A 21,480-nucleotide genomic window follows, 5' to 3' on the forward strand; every position below is an offset into this window, starting at 1 on the left:
TCAAAGGCAGGTAACCAAGAGAGGGGAACTACTTTTCCTGGCGTGTGCTGTGGCTTACCACAGGCAGCTGTGAAAGTTTACCTGCATATTTAGAAAAAGGAGTGCTTAGTGGTGGTACTTCTCATATGTAGGGGGGAAAGAAAGACTGAGAGCAATGTTCTTGAATTTACATAACTTGCAGCTCTACCTTGACTTTCCAGTGCATCTTTTCATGATCAAATGGCTCATCCAGAGTGCATTCCTGCCACAGCTTTACAACTATTTCCTGGCGCTTGCTATTTTCCTTGCCTCAGCAGTGGCAGGTTTTATATGCCCTGTGCTGCAAAGCAGGCTCTCAAGAGATGGAATTGGTTTTCACTTAACCTTTGTATGTTATTCTGTGATTTATCTTTAAAGATGCATCCCAAGTGCTCAGTGCTGCAACGTGCTGCAGTATGTACTACTACTTCTCTGAAAATAGTTCTAGCTGTAGCAACTATAAACGTACATTTTAATACACAGTTAAAAATAGCTTTGTTTGGCTTAAAGCACTCTCCCCTACCTGGTATTAATTTCCATGGAGCTGAAGCATTAGAAATTCTCTTGTTTTTTTTTTTTTTTTTTATGATGGCTGCAGACTGAATTTGGAATAGTACCTCTTCCAAGCAGTTTAATGACATCAACAGTAAGTTTCTTCCAATATACTGAAATCCTTATAATGTTATGTCTTAAAGGAGAGATAAATAATGAGTCCTCTTTGGTGTTCTTCTGTTGTTGTTTTTTGTTTTTTTTTTAAACTTTTTTTCTCCTTTCTTTTATGTTTGAGCTGAATACAATTCAATTCTTTATTAGGTGTTCTTGGACTGTTAAAAGTATTGCTTTGGCTTTCTTCCTAAGTAAAGTTAATATCAGAGTGCCATTGCAGCTTTGCAATGGGGGGTAAAAACAACAGCAATAGAATAACCTGACAGACTGTTATCAGGCTGATGTTATGCGTTCAGGTTGTATCAGACTTGTATGTTGTCAGATAGCGTGGTGGTACCAATTTCTTTTGGACTAGGCATGAAAGCAGTCATGTTTCTGTTTCATAAACCAGAATACATCACAACACTTGGTAATAGAGCTGGCTGCAGGATGATAGATGCTATCTAGTCGGTCTTGAGCAGTGTTCCATAAAATGCAGTAGATCTTGTATTGGTAGGGTGAGTTTGTGCACTCTGGTGCTTGTGCAGTTCATGCTGCTGTAGCGCTCCCCAAAATCAGGCTTGCCATTTTCTGACACCACAGTTTCTATTCCTCTCTTAGGTAGTGTTGATAAGTTTGGCAGGTTACTTGGAGAGTGTTAGATGTGACAATGTAGTGGAGGTGGTTTTGGAAACCTTGTTGAAGGTTAAGAGCTACATTGGAGTTGAGATAACTATAAGGATCCTGGTAAACTTCTGTTACATCAGTAGGCTTTGGGGTATTAGAAATACTTCTGTGAAGCTACACTGTGCATCTGCGTTTGAAAAGGAGCTGGAACTTTTGGCTCAGAATGTTTTTGGTTACGGAAGTGAGGTAAAAGGAGGGTTGGGAGTGTCTGCAGATAAGGGACAACAAAAGTACCGCAGTAACAAAGAGGGAAAGCAGTCTGAAGATGATAGGCTTGGAGATAGATAAGGTGATCCTGTGAGTTTGAAAGAACAGCTTTTCTGCATAAGGTACAATCTGAAAGGCACTTGAAAGTAGCAAGCACAAAAGCTGTTTCCTTTTGTTTGATTCCACCACTGCCTAATGGAACAGTATGTTGCGTGGCTCTAAAAACAAAAGCCTTGTTGCAGTGTTCAAACTTGTTGGATTTTTTTCTAACTGTGGAAATTATTTGTCGATTAACTTCTGAGGTAAAAAATTAAAAATAATAAAACCAACATTTTCTGCAATATTATTTTTGTTATTTATTATCATTCAAATCGCAGCTATTCCGTTTTTAAATGTTTCCCCTACTTCCTAAAATTTCTAGCAAAATGATAACAAGAAAATCTAAGCATTGTGAAGAGTTAATTATGGATGGAAAAAATCTCCAAACCTTAACTGGAAGCTAATAATGAGTTTCCATTGCCTCGAAGTGTGCTGGGATGTACTACTGAGGAAACTGGGTGAGGCACTAGAGTGAAGTTAAAGCTGGTTTTGTTCCATCCATGCTGCAGATGAATAAGTCAGTGCCTCTCTGTACCTCCATCTATAAATCTGAGGATAGCACCTCCTTTGCGTGCCTGGTCCACTTAGATACTAAGCGTTTTGGAGCAGAGGCTGTCTGTAAGTCTTTGTACAGCACAGCAGGGTCTCAGAGCAGAGTGCTGGCAAGCTCTGTACAGTAATATCCAAATGCTACAGACAAAGCTGTTACTACAGCAACTTTTGTTTTCAAAAGGACTTCAGCCATACATTATCTGAGGTATTCATGCTGGAAATTATACTATTTCCAGAAAACCTATGGTGTCTAAGATGGAGGAGAGATTGGATTTCCTTGGGAACAGCTTTCAGGTTCTCTGTCGTATCTCTTACACTTGCCTTAAAAAGTAAAGCAAATGTGCTCTGTTTGTCTGTCTGTCTCCTTGGAGAACTATCTGCCAAGTAAAGTACATGGTGGATTTAGGTAGAAGTGGAAATAAGGTGTGCTTCATGCTCAGAGAAAGCTGTCTGCAAGTAGTTAATATACGTAGTCATCTCTCTCTGTCTGTGATACAGTTTTTGTGCGGGCACTCCTTATGTTTTAAGACAGTAGTCAAGTACTTATTTTTGGATACAAAACCAGGATTAAGGCAATATAGATGCAGTGCAGGATAGTAAATCTTTACACACCAAACAGGAAGGAGTGCTGTGGTGTTGATCTCTGAACCCAGAAGGTGCAGATGTGTTCAGTGCTTACAGACATCAAGAAAGTAGGGAGGCTCTGTTCTTCCTGCTGTTTAAATTGCTTGTGCTAATACTCTGAGGAGGTGGTCTGGTGCCTTACCTTACCAGGAATGGGATTGGTGGTTCCTGATGGCAGAATGGCCTGTGAGGCAATTCTTCCTCCCTCAGGAATGGGGCTAGCAAGATTCGCTCTCTGGCTCTCCATCCTGACTCCGTTGCTTTCTCTTTTTTTTTTTTTTTATTTTTATTTTGGTGTCAGGTGATCTGATCATCTTCTGGATCTGGATTCAACTTTTTCCCCTCAGCACACTGCATTAATTATCATTTATATTTCTTGGCAACTTGAAGCAGACTCTGATCTTGTCCTTGTCCATATACATATGTGGGCGTGTAGTGGTAAGGTGATGGGGTACCAGGATAGGGTTGTAGATAGGGCTCAGATAGAAGCGAGTTTAGCTGGTTTGTGTATGTTTCCAGGAGCAATACGTGAGGGAAGGGATTAAGTGAAGTGAGTGCAGTGAAAGGGTCAGGTGGCTGTGGAAAACTTCCCAGAGGCAAGAGAGAAGGCCGGACCATCTTCCGTCAGCCCCAAGATGGGAAGTTTGGACCACAGACAGAAAGCTGACACATATTAGTTTCAATGTCAGTAGGTGTATGGCTCAGCTTACACATAAGGGAAATGCAAGATAAATTGTAGTAGTGGGATATATGTATTTGTTCCAGACCCCGTGCCCTATTTCCTGGCAGCAGAAAGATTAAGTTTTTGCAATGTTGCACCTACTTTTTGAGCTTACTCGAATGCTGGCTGGCATCGCTGCTCTTGCCTGGCTCTCAGTGGCTTTAATAGAGACACTCCCACAGTTGATTGGTCAAAAGAAGCAAAATGTCACAGGGGAAGACTATTTTGATCCTTTTCAGTGGGGGGGGGCAGAGGGGAGGGAAGCAGGGGGCCAGAATAAATGCCGTAACAGACCTGAAGTTTAAAAAGTGTTGCTCTGAGCAAGGACAATGCTTCCTGGGCTCTGGCTCTCTTTGAGCTGGAGTGAATGTGGAAGGTGAACCACTGTGAACGACCTTTTTTACTCTTGCCAAAAGAACCCAATGGAACAGCTGGAAGTGTGGGTGGACTGGAGGTAGGTCTGTGCAGCCTTAGGACTGTATGCTGAGAGGCAGCATCCCTTGGGACTCAGAACTCCCAATGCTTCCTTTTCCTTCCGTGGCAGATTAGTATTTCACAGTCTCCCTTGTTGATACAAGATATGAGCTGCACAAGACTCTCTCAGGTGTAAGCTCTTTTGCTCCAGATTATGACATTTTAATGCAGAAGAGCTTTATGGATGGTGTTGGGAACTAAAGAATCCTTTGAAAGCAAGTTCTTCTGTCTTCTCAAGTGACTGCTAATCCTTGTGCTTTATTTTGAACAGTACACACATCCAGTGGAAACCTGTCTGTTTTGCTCTGTTACTGCTTGCTTAGTAGATGCTACGTTGATGATTACAGAGTGATTTCATGAATGTTCATTTTTATCCTATGTATGATCTGTCTTGCCTGTGCTAGCATATTGCTACTTCTTGGATAACATCAGTGTTGTGGTTTGTTGTCAGTGGCAAATGCTCTTGCTGAGCCAACTTTTTGATCTGTTTAAATTATTAAGATAAGTGGCATAACATCTTCTTGGAATCTTTTGGTAGCGAGATAGCGTGTTCTGTGTTAGGAAAAGAAGGGTTGTGTGTCTGTCTGTTCCTCTCAGAAGCTGTTGAATGTTTTTAGGCCTTAGTCTGCAGCCATAAATACCCAAATCTAACCTGCAATTATTAATTGGGACCAGAGCCAGCAAGCACTGCAGTGTTGGAATTTGACATTCCAAGAATTGTGGAAAACAAAGCTGGGGAGCAGAGCAGCAAAGAGAATTGGTTTGTGATCACTGCATATACAGGAGACGTGTTTGATGGGCTCTGTGTTTCTCGGAGAGACCTTGTCAAAAAGATATGGAATAAATATGTCCAGATGGAGGCTGGTAATGAGTGGTGTCCCCCAGGGGTCTGACTTGTGTTCAGCAGTCTTTAACATCTTTATCAATGATATAGATAGTGAGATTGAGAGCACCCTCAGTAAGTTTGCTGATGATACAAGCTGAGCAGTGTGGTTGATACAGCAGAAGAAAAGGATGCCATCCAGCGGGATCTTGATAAACTTGAAAGGTGATCCCTTGTGAACCTAATGAGGTTCAATAAAGCAAGGTGCAAGGTTTGTGCCTGGGTCAAGGTAATCCCAGATACGTATACAAACTGAGAAAAGAACTCCTTGAGAATAGCCCTGCTGAGAAGGATTAGGGATTCTTGTTGATGAAAAACAGAATATGAGCCAGCAATGTTTGCTTGCAGCCTGGAAGATCAATGGTATCCTAAGTTCCATCAGAAGAGGGTGGCCAGCAGGGCAAGGAAGGTGATTGTCCCCCTCTATTCTGCCCTTGTGAGGCCCCATCTGGAGTATTGCATCCAGGCCTGATGCTCCCAACACAGAAAAGATGCGGAGCTGTTGGAGAGGGTCCAGAGGAGGGCCATGAAGGTGGTCCAAGGGTTGGAGCACCTTCCCTATGAAGACAGGCTGAAGGATCTGAGCTTGCCTGGAAAAGAGAAGGCTGTGGGAGACTTCATTGTGGCCTTCCAGTATTTAAAGGGAGATTATAAGCATAGGGACATATATATTATAAACATTAGGGAGGGAAGATTTAGGTTGGATGTCAGGGGGCAGTTCTTTACAATGAGAGTGGTGAGGTGCTGGAGCAGGCTGCCCAGAGAGGTTGTGGATGCCCCATCCCTGGAGATGTTCAAGGCCAGACTGGATGGGGTCCTGAGCAGCCTGGTCTGGTATTAAATGGAGAGGCTGTTGGCCCTGCACGTGGCAGGGGGTTGGAGATTCATGATCCTTGAGGTCCCTTCCAACCCTGGCCATGCTGTAAACATGAGCGAAACCAACTTTTTACACAGTTGGATAATGATAGGACAGGAGGGAATAGTTTTAAACTGAAGGGAGATTGAGAGTAGTTGTCAGGGGGAAGTTTCTTACTGAGAGTGGTGAGGTGCAGGAACAAGATGCCTAGAGAGGTTAAGGATGCCCTGTCACTGAAGGTGTTCAAGGCCAGGTTGTACAGGGCTCTAGACAACCCGAGCTAGTACTTGATCTAGTGGCTGGCAACACTGCTTGTGGCAGGGGTGTTGGAACTTGACAATCCTTGAGGTTTTCCAATGCCAGCCATTCTATGATTCTATGATAAATATATCTTTGAGTAACTCTCTTTCCCATATTTGAATGCTTCCTAAACGTGTTGTCACAAACTGTCTACGTGCTGAAGATGTGCAACTTGATAAGGTATGATAGATTGTGTTATAAGTGCGACAATAAGGGCATGTCTAAACACACAGCAAATATTTTCCTTCTCCTGTGGAAAATGTTTACACAGGAAAGTAGAGTTTAGGTTTTGTCAGCCAAAGGAGGAGATGATGACACCAAAAGCAGATGCCTCTAGTAAATTTGTTATTTGATAAGTGGATGAATCTACGCAAACTTTTGGATGAGAGGAAGAACGTAGTAAGCCCGTTCCTATTTCTACAACAAGTAATGTGCCAGTACAAGAAGGTGAGTAACTTTTCAAAGTGCCAGGCACTGAGAAAGGAGGTCATATAGGAAGCAATTAATGGTTAATCTGAGGAGGTCCTTTTTCTACTTTCTGTTTGGGATCAGCCAGTGTCTGTATGGAATGGGAAACCTAAATACCCACAGTGTTGTTCCCATCACAGAAAAGGAAAAGGTGGGGATGGCAGGCTGGGGAAGAGCTCTGGAGATCTGAGATGGCTGCTCCTACTGGACACACAGGGCAGCAAACGTGACTTGCTGAGAAAACCAAGCTCGACCTCTGCAGAAACTCCTGCCCCACTCTCTGGGTCTTTTCTGGGCTGCCAGTCGCAAATTGTGCCTGCTGGCATTCTCCAGCACAGATGTGAGAGCAGGCTGTGGCTGGGATGTGGCCAGAAAACACTGTGTTAGGACAAAACATTCTCTTTCCTTACGCCTGTGCTATTAAACTTGTGAAAGCACTCAGGGCTGCTCTCAGCTGTAGTGCAGGTGAGAGAATGTAAGAAGCATAAAGCTGGCTTACAGCCAATGGTATTCTTGTCATTCTTCCTCCTTTTATTTTTGTTCTCCACCTTGAAGCATGGGAATGTAGAAATTGAATTTTAACAGTTTCCAAATTCACTGTAGCATGGCCACTGGAAAAAAAAGTCTTAAGAATGAAAAACAGCCGTTAGCTAGTACAAGTGGGGCAAGAATGTCAGAACACTGCTGGAAGTATGAGCTGTCAGGCTTGTAAAACAACTGTTATCCTGCACATTTTTATGAGGGAAAAAAAAAAGTATTTGCATTTACATTTTTTGATATTTGATCTATGATACACAAACCTTATAAGACTGAGTCTTGGTTAACATCAGATGAAGTTCTCTAAGCATAGATGCTTGTGTAAAGTGCCTGGATTTTCAAAACTTGGCTGGAGATTTCGTGGCAGCCTTTCTTGTGGTTATTTCTGGCACCTCTGGCTGCCAGTTGGAACATGGATTTCTAGATATGTGTGGAAGTGGAAAGGCATGGGTGTGAGCACTTGTGTAGAGTAGGAGCCTTTTAATAGAAGCAGGCTTGATTTAGGATGAGTATCTTTAAATAAGCACAGGTTTGGGGAGCAGATGTAAGTATGAAATCCAAACCAATTTCCTCATTCCGGCTATTAATACAAGAGAGGGGAAGAAAAGGTCCTTTGAAGTGATTTCAAACCATAATTAATATCCCTTGGAATCTCCCCATCAGCTCTGAAAGTCTTGGTAGGAGGAAGTCAGAGCTTAACCTCACCAAGTGAGATAGGCAGGGAAACGGGGGGAAAAAAAAAATCGCAAGACTTTGTTCTGAGTGCTGGAGATGCCACTTTCCCTAACTTTTGCAGCAGCACTGTCTTCCTGCCTCTGATGCTGTCCTGGATCAGTAGTCTGCCTTGGCCTGACCCAAGTGACAGTGCCTTTTCTTTTGGTGTAGAGATTTGCAAAATACTCAGGGACAACAGGAGGCAGCTGTGCACTGATAGGAGAGGTTAACCATACATTTCCTTGTGATGTGTATCTGGAAACCCCCTTGTACAAACTATGATCCCTCACATTCCTTGTTGAACCCAGTGACATGCTCTCAACCTCTTGTTGTTTTGGCTCTCAATTCTGTTGTGTTTTACCCTCACTTTGGTTGGGCCATCTGTAAGCTGCTGGGGTGGCCTGTCTTGTCCATTTTTTTCCAAACAAAACCAAGACTGAAAATGAAGAAAAAAATCATGCCCTAGCAGGCAACTCATTGTTGCTCCACTGCAGTCATGAGCTCTGTAAGAAAATGACCTAGTCTCAGAGAAATAAGGAGAGGCTTTGAGGATGCCCTCTCCCCTTGTGGGAAGGATCTGTGAGATGGGACCAACATGGTGTGAGGAAGTGCTGGCAAAAAGTTCAAGGCTCTGAGAGATGGAGATAATGCTTGCCTGTTTATATTAATGAAATGATGTGTGAAATTCTCCAAAGGAAATATTTTATTCTGGTGTTTTGTAAGCATAAAATGAAAGCTTGCCCTTTGACAGCACTACTGTTTTCTTTAAATGCTCCACCAGAACATATTGTCCCTTCATATCTGTCAATACAGTGTCATGCCCTGAGAACAGAATGTTGTCACAAGACAGTTGTCTCCTGTTGCTCCATAAATGTTGAGGTGAAGCCTAAGTTTATTAGTTTTTAAGGCAGAAGATGTTGTTTCTGCACATTTTTACTGGATACAGTGCCTTAATTGCTGTTAGTCTTAGTCCAAAAGGCCTTGAATTTATTTTACTTACTGGAAGGCAGTAGATGTTGAGGCCAATTGCACACTTCATGTCTAATTTGTATGTGTCAGCCTGGCCACATAGCAGTTCTTGCAGAGGAATGGCTTCTGAAGTGCTTTTCAGCAATGCACTGCCAGCCCTTGCTGTTGCGTGCAGCGCACCACACAGTCCTTGCTCTTAGCTTCCACCAAACAAATTGCTTCCTTCCCCTGGTGAGGAGGTAGGTTTTGCTCTTGTGTGGGTTGCTCACTGCAGCTTTCTCCAGGGACTGTATCTGGAGGTACAACAAGAGGTATTTAAACTGCTGTGTTCAGCAGCGGGGCTTGTGGGTAGATTTGTCCCCGTTACAGTGCTTCTTTACTCTCACCAGATTTGTTTTCAATAAAGCACAGAGCTGCTATTGCTCCTCTCAGGCCTCAACTTGGGAACAACAGTTAAAATATATGGCAAGTTCAGGCAGAGGAGTTTTCTGTGTCTAAAGGTATCTAATGCTGTGACTCTGGTCTTTGGATGGGTGGCATTGCCTGTGGGGGATCTGAACTCAGGTTGCTTCTTTGTGATGAGTCTCTATGGTTTTGGGCTACACGTTTCCAAGTCTCCCCTCTATCTACAGAAGGTCAGTGTTTCGCTCTTGAACTGTCATCCTGCAGGCACCATTTTTTTCCTGCTTCTCCCTTTCCTTATCCTTGCACTTCATCGTCCATTATGATATGAGAAGGATATTCCAACAGCAATGCAGCTCCCTCAGGAAATATTATAATGAGAGGGGGACAACTGTTGGTAGTGCCTTTTGCTGGGATCCTTCCATTGCAAAGGTGGCTGCTTAGCACCTGAAAGTTCTCATACAAATGCTGTCTGCATGAAATTAGTAGCAAAAGTTTCTCTGTGACTGCTGGGGTGCTGCGTTTGCTTTCAGAGAGGGAGAGCAAACTCTTTGTTAATAAAACTTACAATTGTTTCTGTTGTGATTGTGCATAATCCCTGAGAAGAGAAAACTCTTTAAGGCTGGGTTTGATTTTTGCCTTGCTTTTACTTGAACAATGCAGATGTCTACAGCTGCACTTCTGCTTTCCATTTTTTTCTCTAGTACATTTTGCTCTTCAGGTTCTCCTGAGGTGGCAAAGACCTTTGGGAGTTGCACAGGCTGCTGAGAAATTGTTGTTTGCTTTAAAATATTCTGTTTCTATTGGAATCACCAAACAAAACAGTAAAAAATCATTATGTCCTTAAAGCTTTATTTACACAACATGCATTTCTGGCTAAGTTTGACCAGGAAATGTTTGCTTTAAGTGTTTTATTTGGGATATGTTTAGATAATAGAGTAAAGAAAGAGCAAGAGATGTGAAAATCCAAAATAGCAAATGATAATGCTGTTATTTAATTCTTTTAAAAGCAAAGTGAACTTTTCTGATGACCCAGATTAGACAATGGGATAATGCATTAAGTCCTTCCCAAAGGAAAAACAAATAAACAAAAAAATGATTACCTCCTTTGGTATGTAGCATTATAAGTTGACTGGCATAAAAATTAGCCTGCAGTTCAGAAATGAAATTGCAGAAGGGAAAATATGATCAAGTTACTTTGAATATTAACTTTTATTGTACCAGTTTCTCCCATGTAGCCTTTTTCTCAGTATCAAAATAGGGGACCCAAGGGGAAGACAAGCAAAACTTTAAAAGCTAATCAAAAGAAACACTGTTGTTCTCTGGGAATAAAGAGTGTTATTGCAGTAGGAAAAACGCTCAAGTCAAAGAGCTGAATGGAGGAGATTATGAGGAAACATTTGGATGAAAACTCTTGTTGAAATCAGCTGAGTGAGAAGAAAACAATGTTCAAAGAACACTATTCCATCCCAATTCTGGAAATTGATTAATAATTATTGTCTGGAGCTAAGCATTACAAATCTTCATGGACTATAGTCATGTAAGTTCCCCTTGTGATAGTTTCATAGCCTTTTTTGCAAGTGTCTATCACAGTGTTGTCCAAAAAGCGAACTGGTCACCTTGTGTGCAATAATTCTTGCACGCTCGGGAGAGACATTACTTATTTATTTCAGTATTGCGTAAGCCTGGAGGCTAAACAGCTTCCCATATATCAAGCACGTGCACAAAACTATCTGTACAACGTTTAAACACAAAAGTTACTGAGTTAGTAACTTTCCAGGCCATTCTCCTCTTCATGATTGGTTAGTAATTTTCATACAATTATAAGAATTCATGGACCTTGGCTTCTCTTGCTAAGTTGGCAATGTCCCCAAAGTATCCCAGTTAATTTTTCTTTCAAGGCCTATCAGCTCTGTGAAGTCCCTGGTTAAGGATGTGAAGTATTTATTCTTCTGATATCTAATGCAATGGTAGCTCAGTCTTCTGGCTCTGGAATGGGTAAGGTTTCTCAGGTGTATACGTGGCTCTATTATGTGGAGAGTCTTGTAATTTTTCAGTACAGTGCCTGTGTTGGTGATGCTACTATTACAAAAAGAGGGAGCTACTTACATCCTGACTTCATTGTTGTGGAGATGCCAAGGATGTCTATTGCAAGCATGTGCTATAAATATTCACTTTATGGCTTGTTCAGTTTCATCTTTTAGTTCTGGTGATATAGCCTTGTGAAGAGTGAGCCTTCCCCAGAAAGTAGAAGTTGCTTTTACTGTGGTGTTCTGCATTTTTGATTTCTTGCCACTGCCATTCAGCATCGTCTAAAACTCTGGGTGGGATTGTGGTGCCTGCAAAGTATTTCATCCTGTTTAAGACTCGGATATAGGACACCTTTTTGAGGAAGCCTTCAATATCTGATATCAGATGTTACCAGCTTATCAGATGTTACCAGAGAACTGTTAGATGTGAATTCCTTAGGTAAACATAGAGCAACCTTGTGTTTATCTTGTCAACAACTGCATTAGCTCTCTGTTTGAGTCATCTTGCCATGCTCTGCCTTTCAGGGCTTGGCACTGTTATGTATCCAGATGGGATCTTTTTTTCCTGTCAGGAATGAGGATGATAATAATTAGCTGCCATTACAATTACTCTTTCCTACAGGATATTCAGTGCTCCAGACCAGCTGTCCACATGTGCTCTTTGGAAGGTGTGTTTAGCCAGGGTACAAGAGGGCCGGTAGAGGGGGCCCTGATTTCTGACACGATTACAAACTGTGCTAGTCAGAGTGGGCCTGGCCTTGCCCTCCACTCAGGGGGGTGAGCTTTTCCCTGTGACTTTCCAGTCAGTGATAAAAACCCGAGAAGCCTTCCTAAGCTTGTGCTCAGTGAGAAGGGTTTTAATGAAGATGACGGTCACTGCTTGGTAAGGAGTTGGTGCTCAGGAGTCAGCCAGGAGCAGGGTAGGGTGCAGGTCTCACACAGAGGGACTGGGGGCGTGCTGCAATGCTTCTGTGCTTTTGGTCCAGGATGGCAACAGCTGAGGAATGAGGAAGAGAAAGAAAGTCACCTAAGTGACAGCTGGGAGACAGCCTGGGAGAAAACCTCCTGACATAAATACTGTCCCATCAACCAGCAACCTGCTCGTTTCTCTCATACAGCACAGTGGAAATGCTTCTATTTCTGCTCCCTAATTCCACTCGAGTGTAATTAGCCTCAGGCTTAAGGGAGGTGACTTTACCCCAGGATTTCTCTCTCTTTCTGAGATGAGTGACAAAATCCTCATCGCTTTCTGCCTTGAGGCAATGCATTCACTGCCCTCACTCAATTTACTTATTCTGGAGGGGGGAGAATATTTATTGTGTCAGTATCCCACCCAGCAGTTGTAGGTGGCGGAAGTGTGTGCTTCACCATCCCATGCTCTGGCGGTTTCTGTGGGTGTATGAACAAACACGCTTTCTTTATTTTAACAAAGCCCTGTGTCTTCGGCTCGGTTTGGCTCGGCGCCCTCCAGCCCTGAGCAGGATGAAGTTCGGAGCCTACGAGAGCAGCTGGCTTCGCGAAGCAAGTCGCTTGAACGAACCCTCGGAGTAAGAGCAGAGCAGACCGGGCCCGGGCCTGCCTTCGGCCCCGTTCACCACAGCAGTCCCTTGCGTCCGGGGAGGGGCGGCTGCCGGCAGAGGGCCTCAGCGCCGCGCCGCCGGTACCCGACCGCGGCCTTGGGGCTGCCCCGAGCTCAGCTGCGGAAGGACGAGGCAGGACTATGCCGGGGCGAGGGGCTGAGAGCGCTGCCTGGTAGGAGTGCCGGGTCTTACACGTGGGTCTGCAGAGTGATGCTCCCCAGTCGAGAACACCTCAACAGTTGCTTTCGTATGTTCTAGTCATCGCCTATTAAACCCTGTGACTTTAACTAGAGGTCTATTGAGGTGTAGATGGTAAGCTATGAGGAGTTAGCAAGAGGTTAGGAAGGCACCAAAAGCAGCTGAATCTGACAATGAAACCCCCATAGCATTTTTCTCTTTTTGACATAAATGGAGAGACTGTTGTGGCACATATGACTACCAAAGCAATAGGACTGGTGGACAATAGCATGGCTGTGAGCCAGCAGTGTGTCCTCATGGACAAGAAGGCCCATGGGTGCCTTAAAAAGAGTGTGGCCAGCAGGTTGAGGGACGTGATCCTCCCCCTCTACTTTAGCCTGGTGAGGTCACATCTGGAGTATTGTCACATCTGGAGTATTGTGTCCAGTTCTGGCCTCTCCGCTTCAAAAGCAGACAGAGAGCTTCTGGAGAGAGGCCAGCGGAGGGCTGCAAAGATTATAATGGCCAGGAGTATCTGCATTACAAGGAAAGTCTGTGAGACCCAGGATTGTTCAGTCTGGAGAAGACAAGGCTGAGAGAGGATCTTGCATTTTAAAATTGTCTTAAGTGTGGCAGTTAAGTCAATGGGGACAGTCTCCTTTTGGCAATGAGCAGCAGTAGAACAAGGGGCAACAGGCAGAAACTGGAACACGGGAAGTTCATATTAACGCAAGGAAGGTCTTTACTGGAACAGGCTGCCTGGAGAGGTTGTGGAGCCTCTTTCTCTAGAGATATTCAAGATCCATCTGGACATCTTCCTGGTGACCTGCTGTAGGGAGCTGCTTTAGAAGGGAGGTTAGACTTGATGATATCTAGAGGTCCCTTCCAACCCATAGGATTCTGTGACTGCTTATTTCTCTCAAGCAGACGTGATGTGTAATTCTTTATAAACACATCAGGTACTCATATGAAAAAAAATTAAGCCTCCCACATTCACTTCTGTTTTTCCTTATTTGAATGTTTTCCATTACTTCCTGTTTCTACCTCCTTTGAAAAATGGAAGTGTGACCCTGTGAAGTGGAAATCAGCAGGAACTGGATTATTTGCTGTTTTGGCTGTGTCTGTAGTTTCACTGGAAGCAGGCAGAAGCTCAGTCAGGATGCTGAATTAGGATTCTTATGGAGACTGAAAAATCAGCTACCCACTGAATGTTGTTTTCACAGCTAACTGAAGCAGGACTATCAGAAAATGAAGAACTTGCTAATCAAGTTTCAAAAGCGAATAGGTTCATTTGCATTATACCTTTAATAAGCAGATATGAAATAATGTGTGCTGAGATGATGTGATCTTCCTAGATTTCCTGTGAAGTAGTTTGGTGACTTGAACATGAGCAGGGAATACAAATGTAGGAGCTGCAGAGATGTTTTTCATGGTTGCCCTTAGAAATCAGTGCTATTAGGCTAATTCATCTCCAGTATTCAACTCATTGTGTAATGGAAGAATTCATTCCTTAAGTTCAAGAGCTAGAGTGGTCTGCATACCTACATGTGAAAAACAAACAAACAACAACAACAACAACAACAAAAAACCAACCCAAAAAACCAAAGCATCAGCATCTTTAAGAATAATCATGATCAAAGATTGAGTCATGACTGATACTGCTGATGTAAAGAGGATTGCTTGTAAGCACAAGTGTTTTCAGGATTGAGTGTGCTTTTGCAAATGATGACTTGGCGCTGATGATTTGTCAACAAATTAAAAAAATTATACAGAAAGTATCTTAGGCAAGTATATCTGTGGTGTCTCTGCACCTAGTTGTTTCTAATGAAATGGTTTTACCCTCTGTAACTCCTTGACTTGCACTGAAGTACTCCTGACTTAATCCAATGCAAATATTTTATCACGCAGTAGTCTCCACAAAACCCTAGAAATACAAGAGCTGCCAGTTTCCATCTAGTTCAGCATTGTCTCTGACAGTGCTGTGGTCAGCATGAGTAGCTTCTGAGGAATCTACCAGAAATTCTGCAAGATATGTTTGGAATAAACACTGGGAAAGTTTTGCTCTCCCAGTTCTACTGAGCTTGTGCATTTATACATTGTAACATTGGATGTTCTTATTATAAATACAAATGTCAAACACTGTCATTTACAAAGATGTTGGACTTCTTGGAAAAACTCAATGCTGGACAAGAAGACAGAATAATAATTTTTGCATATCAGTGGACCTTTAGTTGAATGTGGCAACCTGTTCTGTGCAATTATTTGCAAAGCAGGCTGTACCTTTGTGGTGAGCAGGAGCTTTGCTTTAGTGATAGCCTGGTTCAAGAAGTCCATTGGGCAACTTTTCTTCTCTGTGGCTTCGTGTGTAGGGCTGAAGCCAGTGGACTAAAATGGCGCATTTAATCAGACAGCCCAGGCTGTTACAAGTCACTGCTTTTGTAGCACCTACTCTGTGAATGAGAAGTTAGCAGGCTGAAGTCCTGAGTGATGAACTCCTTATCAGTAGTTTATTAAATCAGAAGAAAAAAAAAAAAAAAAAAGCATTAGAAAATACTGATAATTTTAAAATAAGGAATATGTGGTATCAAGTGTGCAAATCATGTAAAAATATAGTTACACAGTTGGTACGAGGTGGGTTCAGCTGATGGCCTTGGATTTTGTCAATCACAGTGACGGGGATAACTGGGTCACTTCACTTGGGTGCTTGTGTATGTAAAGTGCACTGATTTTTCAAACTTGGCTGAGATAACTGCCTTGGCTCTTGATTTAAGGACTCTGGAAGTGTTTTTGGTAGGGTTTTAGATCATAGTATGTAGTGACGGTATACTTAAAGACTGACAGTTGTGCATCATAATGCCAAAACTTTTTTTTTTTTAATCTGGAAAACTAAATGCACAGGTTTAAGATGCCAGTATTTTAAGGTATAACAAGTTGTGAGGAAGTAAGATTGCTGCGAGAATTATTTAATGAGAAAGAACCACGTGGTGAGGATGGCCCCAGAGGTGCTTTCACTTTTTGATGCTTTTTCACATTTTGAGATGCTTGGTATGGAAGAATGAGTTTTCTAGCAGCAAGAGGCAGCAACGATCTTCTGCAGCAGTTAATATGTTCTTTTCTTGGGGGGGAGGGAGAACCTTCTTAGTTCATTTGTAAATAGAAGCAAAGTGACCAGTGTGCAAATTAAGAAGGATGACATTTGAAAGCTGAATCATGGATAGGGTGGTCCTTGATTGCGAGCTGTTGCTTATGCCTTTAGAAAGAGGGGAAGATGTATGGTTACTTGGTTTAGAACTGGACTATATGAAGCTTCTAAATGGAGGTAGTGCTCTTTTGTTAACACGGGGTCTGCTGTTAGCTCGAATGAAACGGTTCACAAATACTTTAATGGCCAGGCAGAAGGCTTCCCTGTGCTGCCAGTGACTCAGTTGATTAAAAGCAGGTAATCAGGGGAACGTGATTTATTGAAAGGAATGGAGGAGGCCCAGTCCTGATGAATTCACACACAGAGCTGAGGTGGAAGGTATTTCAGAATACGTTAAAGGGGGCGAGAGGATGGTACGTTACGGACAGCTGCCTGTTCTCAGAACCTGGGGAAAGAGCAGCTCTGATGGTAGGACAGAGCAGAAATTCTGCTGTGTTCTCATCCCAGTTTGCCAACCAGAAACTGAAGTTTCTATTGCTGTTTTTTTTTTTTTTTTTTTTCTTTTCCTGTACAATGGATTGTGTATTATTCCCTAATACAGGCTTTGGACAGGTTGCAGAAGTAGGGGTTGGTGGCTCAGGAGGAGCTGAAGAAGCAGTTGCTGTGTGGTAACCCTAAACCTTGCTCAAGAAGTGGACTTTTCCCTACCGAGCTACAATAGTCCCCTTTGTTCCCCCGCGTGTCCCTGTCCTTTCTGCTGGCAGACTGCTGCTCTGCCGTGTCACTTGAGCAGTCCGCAGAGCCCCCGTTCTTTCAGAATACCTCACGGACCTCATCCCTGAGGCCTGGACGGCAAGGCTGAGCCCAGGAGCGGCAGCCTGTTGCCCGAAAGCGCGGGCACAGCGATTAGCGTCGGCTTCAGTCCCCGGTCCGCGGAGGGCTTTCGGAAGGCATTTCTTGGGAGCGGAGACGCGGTGGCTCGAAGCGTCCGGCTCCGGCGTCCAGGCGGCCGAGCACCTGCGGGCCCCGAGGCGCGGCGTTCCGCCCGGCCCGCCGTGCGGGCGGGGGGCGGGCAGGGCGAGCCGGCGGCCTCGCAGACTCCTCCTCCGGCCTCCCCGCCCCGGGCCCCGTGACGCCGAGCGGCCTCCGAGCGCCCGGGGAGGGAGCGGGGGCTGGGATGGGACGGCATGGGAGCGGGCGAGGGGACGGCTGAGCCCGCGGGCGCCTTTAAATTCGGGCCGGGCCGGCCGCCGCTAACACAGCCGCTTCTCCTCGCCCCGTCCCTGCCTTCGGCCCGGCCCGTAGCCGCCAAGCGGTAGCGAAGCGGGCGGCCGTGCGCGACTCCAGACACGCGTGGGCCGGCGGAGCGGCCATGCCCCGCAGCGCCCGCTGAAGCCTCCCCGCTCCGCCGCTCCGCCGCTCCACCGCTCCACCGCTCCGCCGCCGCCCCGCAGCCCCCGCCCGCCGCCAAGCTGGAGGAGCGCCGCAAGCCCGAGCCCCGCAGGTGAGCGCGGCCGCGGGGAGCGGGAGGCGCGGGAGCACCTGCACGGTGCGGCTCCCTCTGCTCCGCGCTTCTGAGCGGCGCGGGGCCGCCGCCGGGCTGCGCTCAACCGGCTCTCGGTACCCGGGGTAACTTTAAGAGCACACTTTTCTTGTGTTTCGACTGAACGCGCCGGTACGTTGTCAACAGCACCCGTTTGAAGGAAATCCCGTTTCCTCTCAATTTTTTCACGCTCCATCTGGTGTTCGGACGCACGCGGCTATTTCCTTTCCTCAGACCGGCAGAAGGGAGCTCCTTGCTCCTCGTCGTACCCTTTGTGAGCTTTCTGATGCGAGCTGCAGGCAAGGGTTGCTGTTCTCCGGAGCGAACGCTGCACTTGAGAACTCAGCCGTCCTCTTGTTCGCACCCCTAGGTTGCTTTTTTACTCCAGCGTTAATTACTAGTGGCTTTCCCCTTGGGCAGGAGCGCATCCTCAGCGCCCGTCCCGGCTCCGGAGCCGTGCGGTGCGGCCGTTCGGGAAGGGGCCGGCGGTTCCTCCAGCGCCCGCTGCAGCCCGCAGTGCCGCGCCGCCCTGAGCGCCCGTGCGGAGCGGCCCCGGGAGCCCCCCGAGAACTGCCCGGGGAAGGCAGCCGTGCGGAGGTGGAGCACAAGCAGAGACGCGGCGGCAGCTCCGTAGAAGAGCTGTGCCGCGCAGTATAGATACTCGCTGTGTTGTTTCAGTGAAACGCAATTTATTTAAACAAAACGCAAGGAAGTGCGTGTCGTGTGGGGAAACAGAATTTGCTCCTCGTTAATTGCTGGTGTAACAATCTGCAGAAACATAAGCATTTTTGGTTGCTATTCAAAACGAAATTTTTTGTGCATTAAGAGCGAGGTATGGTTACCTCCCCACCTCCAACAACAGCAGAAAGCCCCCTAAGGCTCCCAACTGAGTTTAGTTGTAATAATTTCCAGTCATGTGCAGGATGTTTAAATGAGATTGTTTGCATCTGTGCGCTTATTGGCGTGCTTGCTTGTGTGAACTAACCCATGTGTCTCTGTCTTCACTTCTCCTACCTGGAATCCAGTGCTGAAGCAAGTGCTGAAAGAGCTTTCGTGGTGACTTCTCTTGTGCCGGAAGCTTGTAGAGTCTGGTTTTGCAAGACTGTTTCGGGCAGTGGCTTCAGCTCACAGTAAACTAAACAGAATGTCACTTCACCTGTCTGTGAACGTCAGTGTCCTTTAACTGGCAGATGTTAGTGTGGTCTGCAGTGATGCTTATGTGTTCCCTCATTCAGATACAAAGGAATAAAATTGTGTTTACCTTTCCTACCTTTCCTAGGAATTATTAAGGGAGAGGTTTGCCCATTCCTTTTTCTTCTCTCCTGCAGAATGTGAGTTTCATGTGTATCGGAACAGTGGACTCAGGGAGAACTCTAAGCTGTGTTCCCAGGACTGTGGGGGAATGACAGCTGCTGGGCAGTTAGTGATTGTCTGTTAGGAACTTCTGGCTTAGTGTGTTGCTGCTGTCCAGAGTTGAAAGTGGGGTGAGAAGGAAATGGGACTCTTTTTTTTTTTTTTTTTTTTTGGTCAGTTGGAGGGGAGGAAGCACGAACTTTTCATTTGTGTGCACAGGGCATTCCTAGCGAGTTAACGCCTTGTACACGTTCCCATTCAGCACTTCGCAAGGTCCAGCGGTGTGTTCTGCATCTGATAACTGAAGATTTTTTCCTTCAGACTTCTGCATTTTAAATTCTGAAACTGCTGTGCAGTCAGAAAAAATACCACCCGTGTATACTAAGTGTTGCCCTGCGATATTGTTGGTAGTAGGGCTTTAGAAAGAATTCTGTAGGGGAACTCTTAAAATGTGTGTTTTGCAATCTTACTGTCTGTATAGGGCAAATGCTTCAGTTACTGATGCCCAGTGCTGATAAGGTTGCATGCAGAGTGCGGTTCAAAGGAAAACATCCCTGCGAGAAGGGAAAATCTGTAGCTCCTGTTTTCTGCTCCACCACTTATTGTGGAGGGCGCCTCGCTCACATACAGACGTGTTCTTTCAGCAGTGGTGGAGAAGCATCTTGTGTTTCTGTCCGAAGGATTTTTAGCTATACTGCCACCTTGAAGACCTGCGATAAATAACAAGCTGGAAGGTGCTCTGGGCAAGGCTGTGAATGGAAAGTACTGTGTAGATGTGTAAAGAGAAGTTCTCTATTTGTTTTTCTGACAATAAAGTCTGCAAGCCTCTGTTTCTTCTGAGAGCTGGGGAGTTTGTCCTGCGAGAGAGAGGCAATAGTAAAGGCAAGATACATCGAGGATTTCCTGGATAAAGGGAAGGTGGATTGTGAAAGTGCTTATTCCTGTGGTACAGAACGGGATAATCCTGTGTGTTGATGTGCCAGTCTGTTAGTGTTGATTTCCTAGTCTTTTGACTGTTCTTATGTTGGTTTATTGAGAGGCATATGTCCCCATCTACAGAAAGGTGAAGAAGGGTTCCTTTTTGCAGGTTGTGAGCACCAGCAGATTTCAGACCATGTTTGCAGCCTTTTGGCACGAGTGCTGTGGCATCAGCAACCTCTGTCGCACTGGTAAAAGTGACAAGCAACCCTGTCACTCTTCAGCAATCTCCCTTTCACATGTTTTCTTTGTGTTCTTTTTCATTAGGTTTAGAATTTGGACTCCTGCTTTGAGGAAATTAAAAACTTTTTGATAACCACTATTGGGTTTTCTTGTTCCAAGTCAACTAGCTGCTTCCAGCTTCAGATCCATTTAGAAGGCTCAAAAGCAGTGCTCTTTGAAAACCCAGTAGTAGCAGTTGAGTTGATATTGGTAAAGGAATGCATCTCTGTGAGTAGCCTGCTGTCACTGTGCTACATCTGGGGGAAGGAAAGCTGCTCTTTGTGAACTAAATGAGATGGGAGGGAGAAGTGTTTCTCTTACATACCTTTAACAGTATGGTTTGAAATGAAAATGGAGTAATAGTATAGTTATCAGGGTTATGATGAAAGCCTATTTGAATGCAAGCTGTCGCTTGTGTCATGCTGCTCTTCAGTGACCTCTGAGCCAAGAAGGAACATGGTATTGTCTGTCCTATTATTTTTCAACTGCGTGATTACATTAAGAGAGAAGGAAAGAAAAACAGCTTTTAATTGCCCTCCTGTAATTATTAGTTTTTCACACAGGTAACTTTTAAATTTGCGATCAGAGGACTGAATGGCCATTTGCCTGAGTTTTATGGGACTAATAGAAACATAAGAAATACAGGTCTCTTTTTTTGCCTTTCAGTTGTGTTTGGTTTGGAGTTGCAGATTTCTGTCCAAATTACAGCCGTGTAAATGGAGAGCTGGACTTACAGTATATAATAGTCACTTGTGAACCGTACCTTTTGAGATCGGCTGATCTTTGTGGGGACATCAGAGGAAAACACAGCCTTATTTTCAACAGTTTTTCTCAGCAGAAATATTAGAATAGACAATTTGGTCTTGCCAAAATCAGAATCCTTTTGATTTCATCTCAAATGAACTTTCAACATATGAATTCTGGAAGTGTAAGCTGTTAGTAGAGCTAGTGCTTCTTGAGAAATAAGAGGAAGAGTAAAGGGGGGAAATATTCATATCTAATACATATAAAATGTACAAGAGAGAGAATCAGTTAAGGGGAGGGAGAGGAGTTTTCCAAGCCACAGCATTTCAAATCCTAACTTTATTCTATAACTACACACTTAGCCAGGTTCATATTTTTATTTTGCAGTATATGCTTGCTAAATGCTATTTATTCAACCTGATTTGAAGCAAGTCTTAATTTTCTTAAAATAAGCACTCATTCATTTTTCTCACGTCTTGAAGTGAGTCTTGAAAATTTGAACTTGATAGGAGCTGTTCTAATTGCTTCTTTTAAGACTGAGGATTACCAAAAGAA

General features: G+C 44.5%; 1 protein-coding gene across 5 annotated transcripts in view; it reads left to right on the top strand.

Annotated features, from left to right (window-relative positions):
- Nucleotides 1-3,848: 3,848 nt before the first annotated feature.
- The window catches only part of SLC4A4 (solute carrier family 4 member 4), a 197,592-nt gene continuing 179,960 nt past the window's right edge, over nucleotides 3,849-21,480 (top strand). For 4 of the 5 annotated variants that reach the window (XM_042872178.1, XM_042872176.1, XM_042872180.1 and 1 more), the window contains exon 1: nucleotides 3,849-4,007. Coding sequence is in view for 3 of the 5 variants with exons in the window: in XM_042872176.1 (XP_042728110.1) it covers nucleotides 3,976-4,007 (32 nt within the window). In the remaining 2 variants the exon portion in view is untranslated. Of the gene's footprint in view, nucleotides 4,008-17,569; nucleotides 17,590-21,480 lie in introns of those variants that run through there. The other variant, XM_042872179.1, reaches the window with a different exon arrangement.

This window comes from Lagopus leucura, unplaced genomic scaffold (genome assembly GCF_019238085.1).
Source record: "Lagopus leucura isolate 7727_CA_CO unplaced genomic scaffold, USGS_WTPT01 Super-Scaffold_100004, whole genome shotgun sequence".
NCBI classification, from domain to species: Eukaryota; Metazoa; Chordata; class Aves; order Galliformes; family Phasianidae; genus Lagopus; species Lagopus leucura.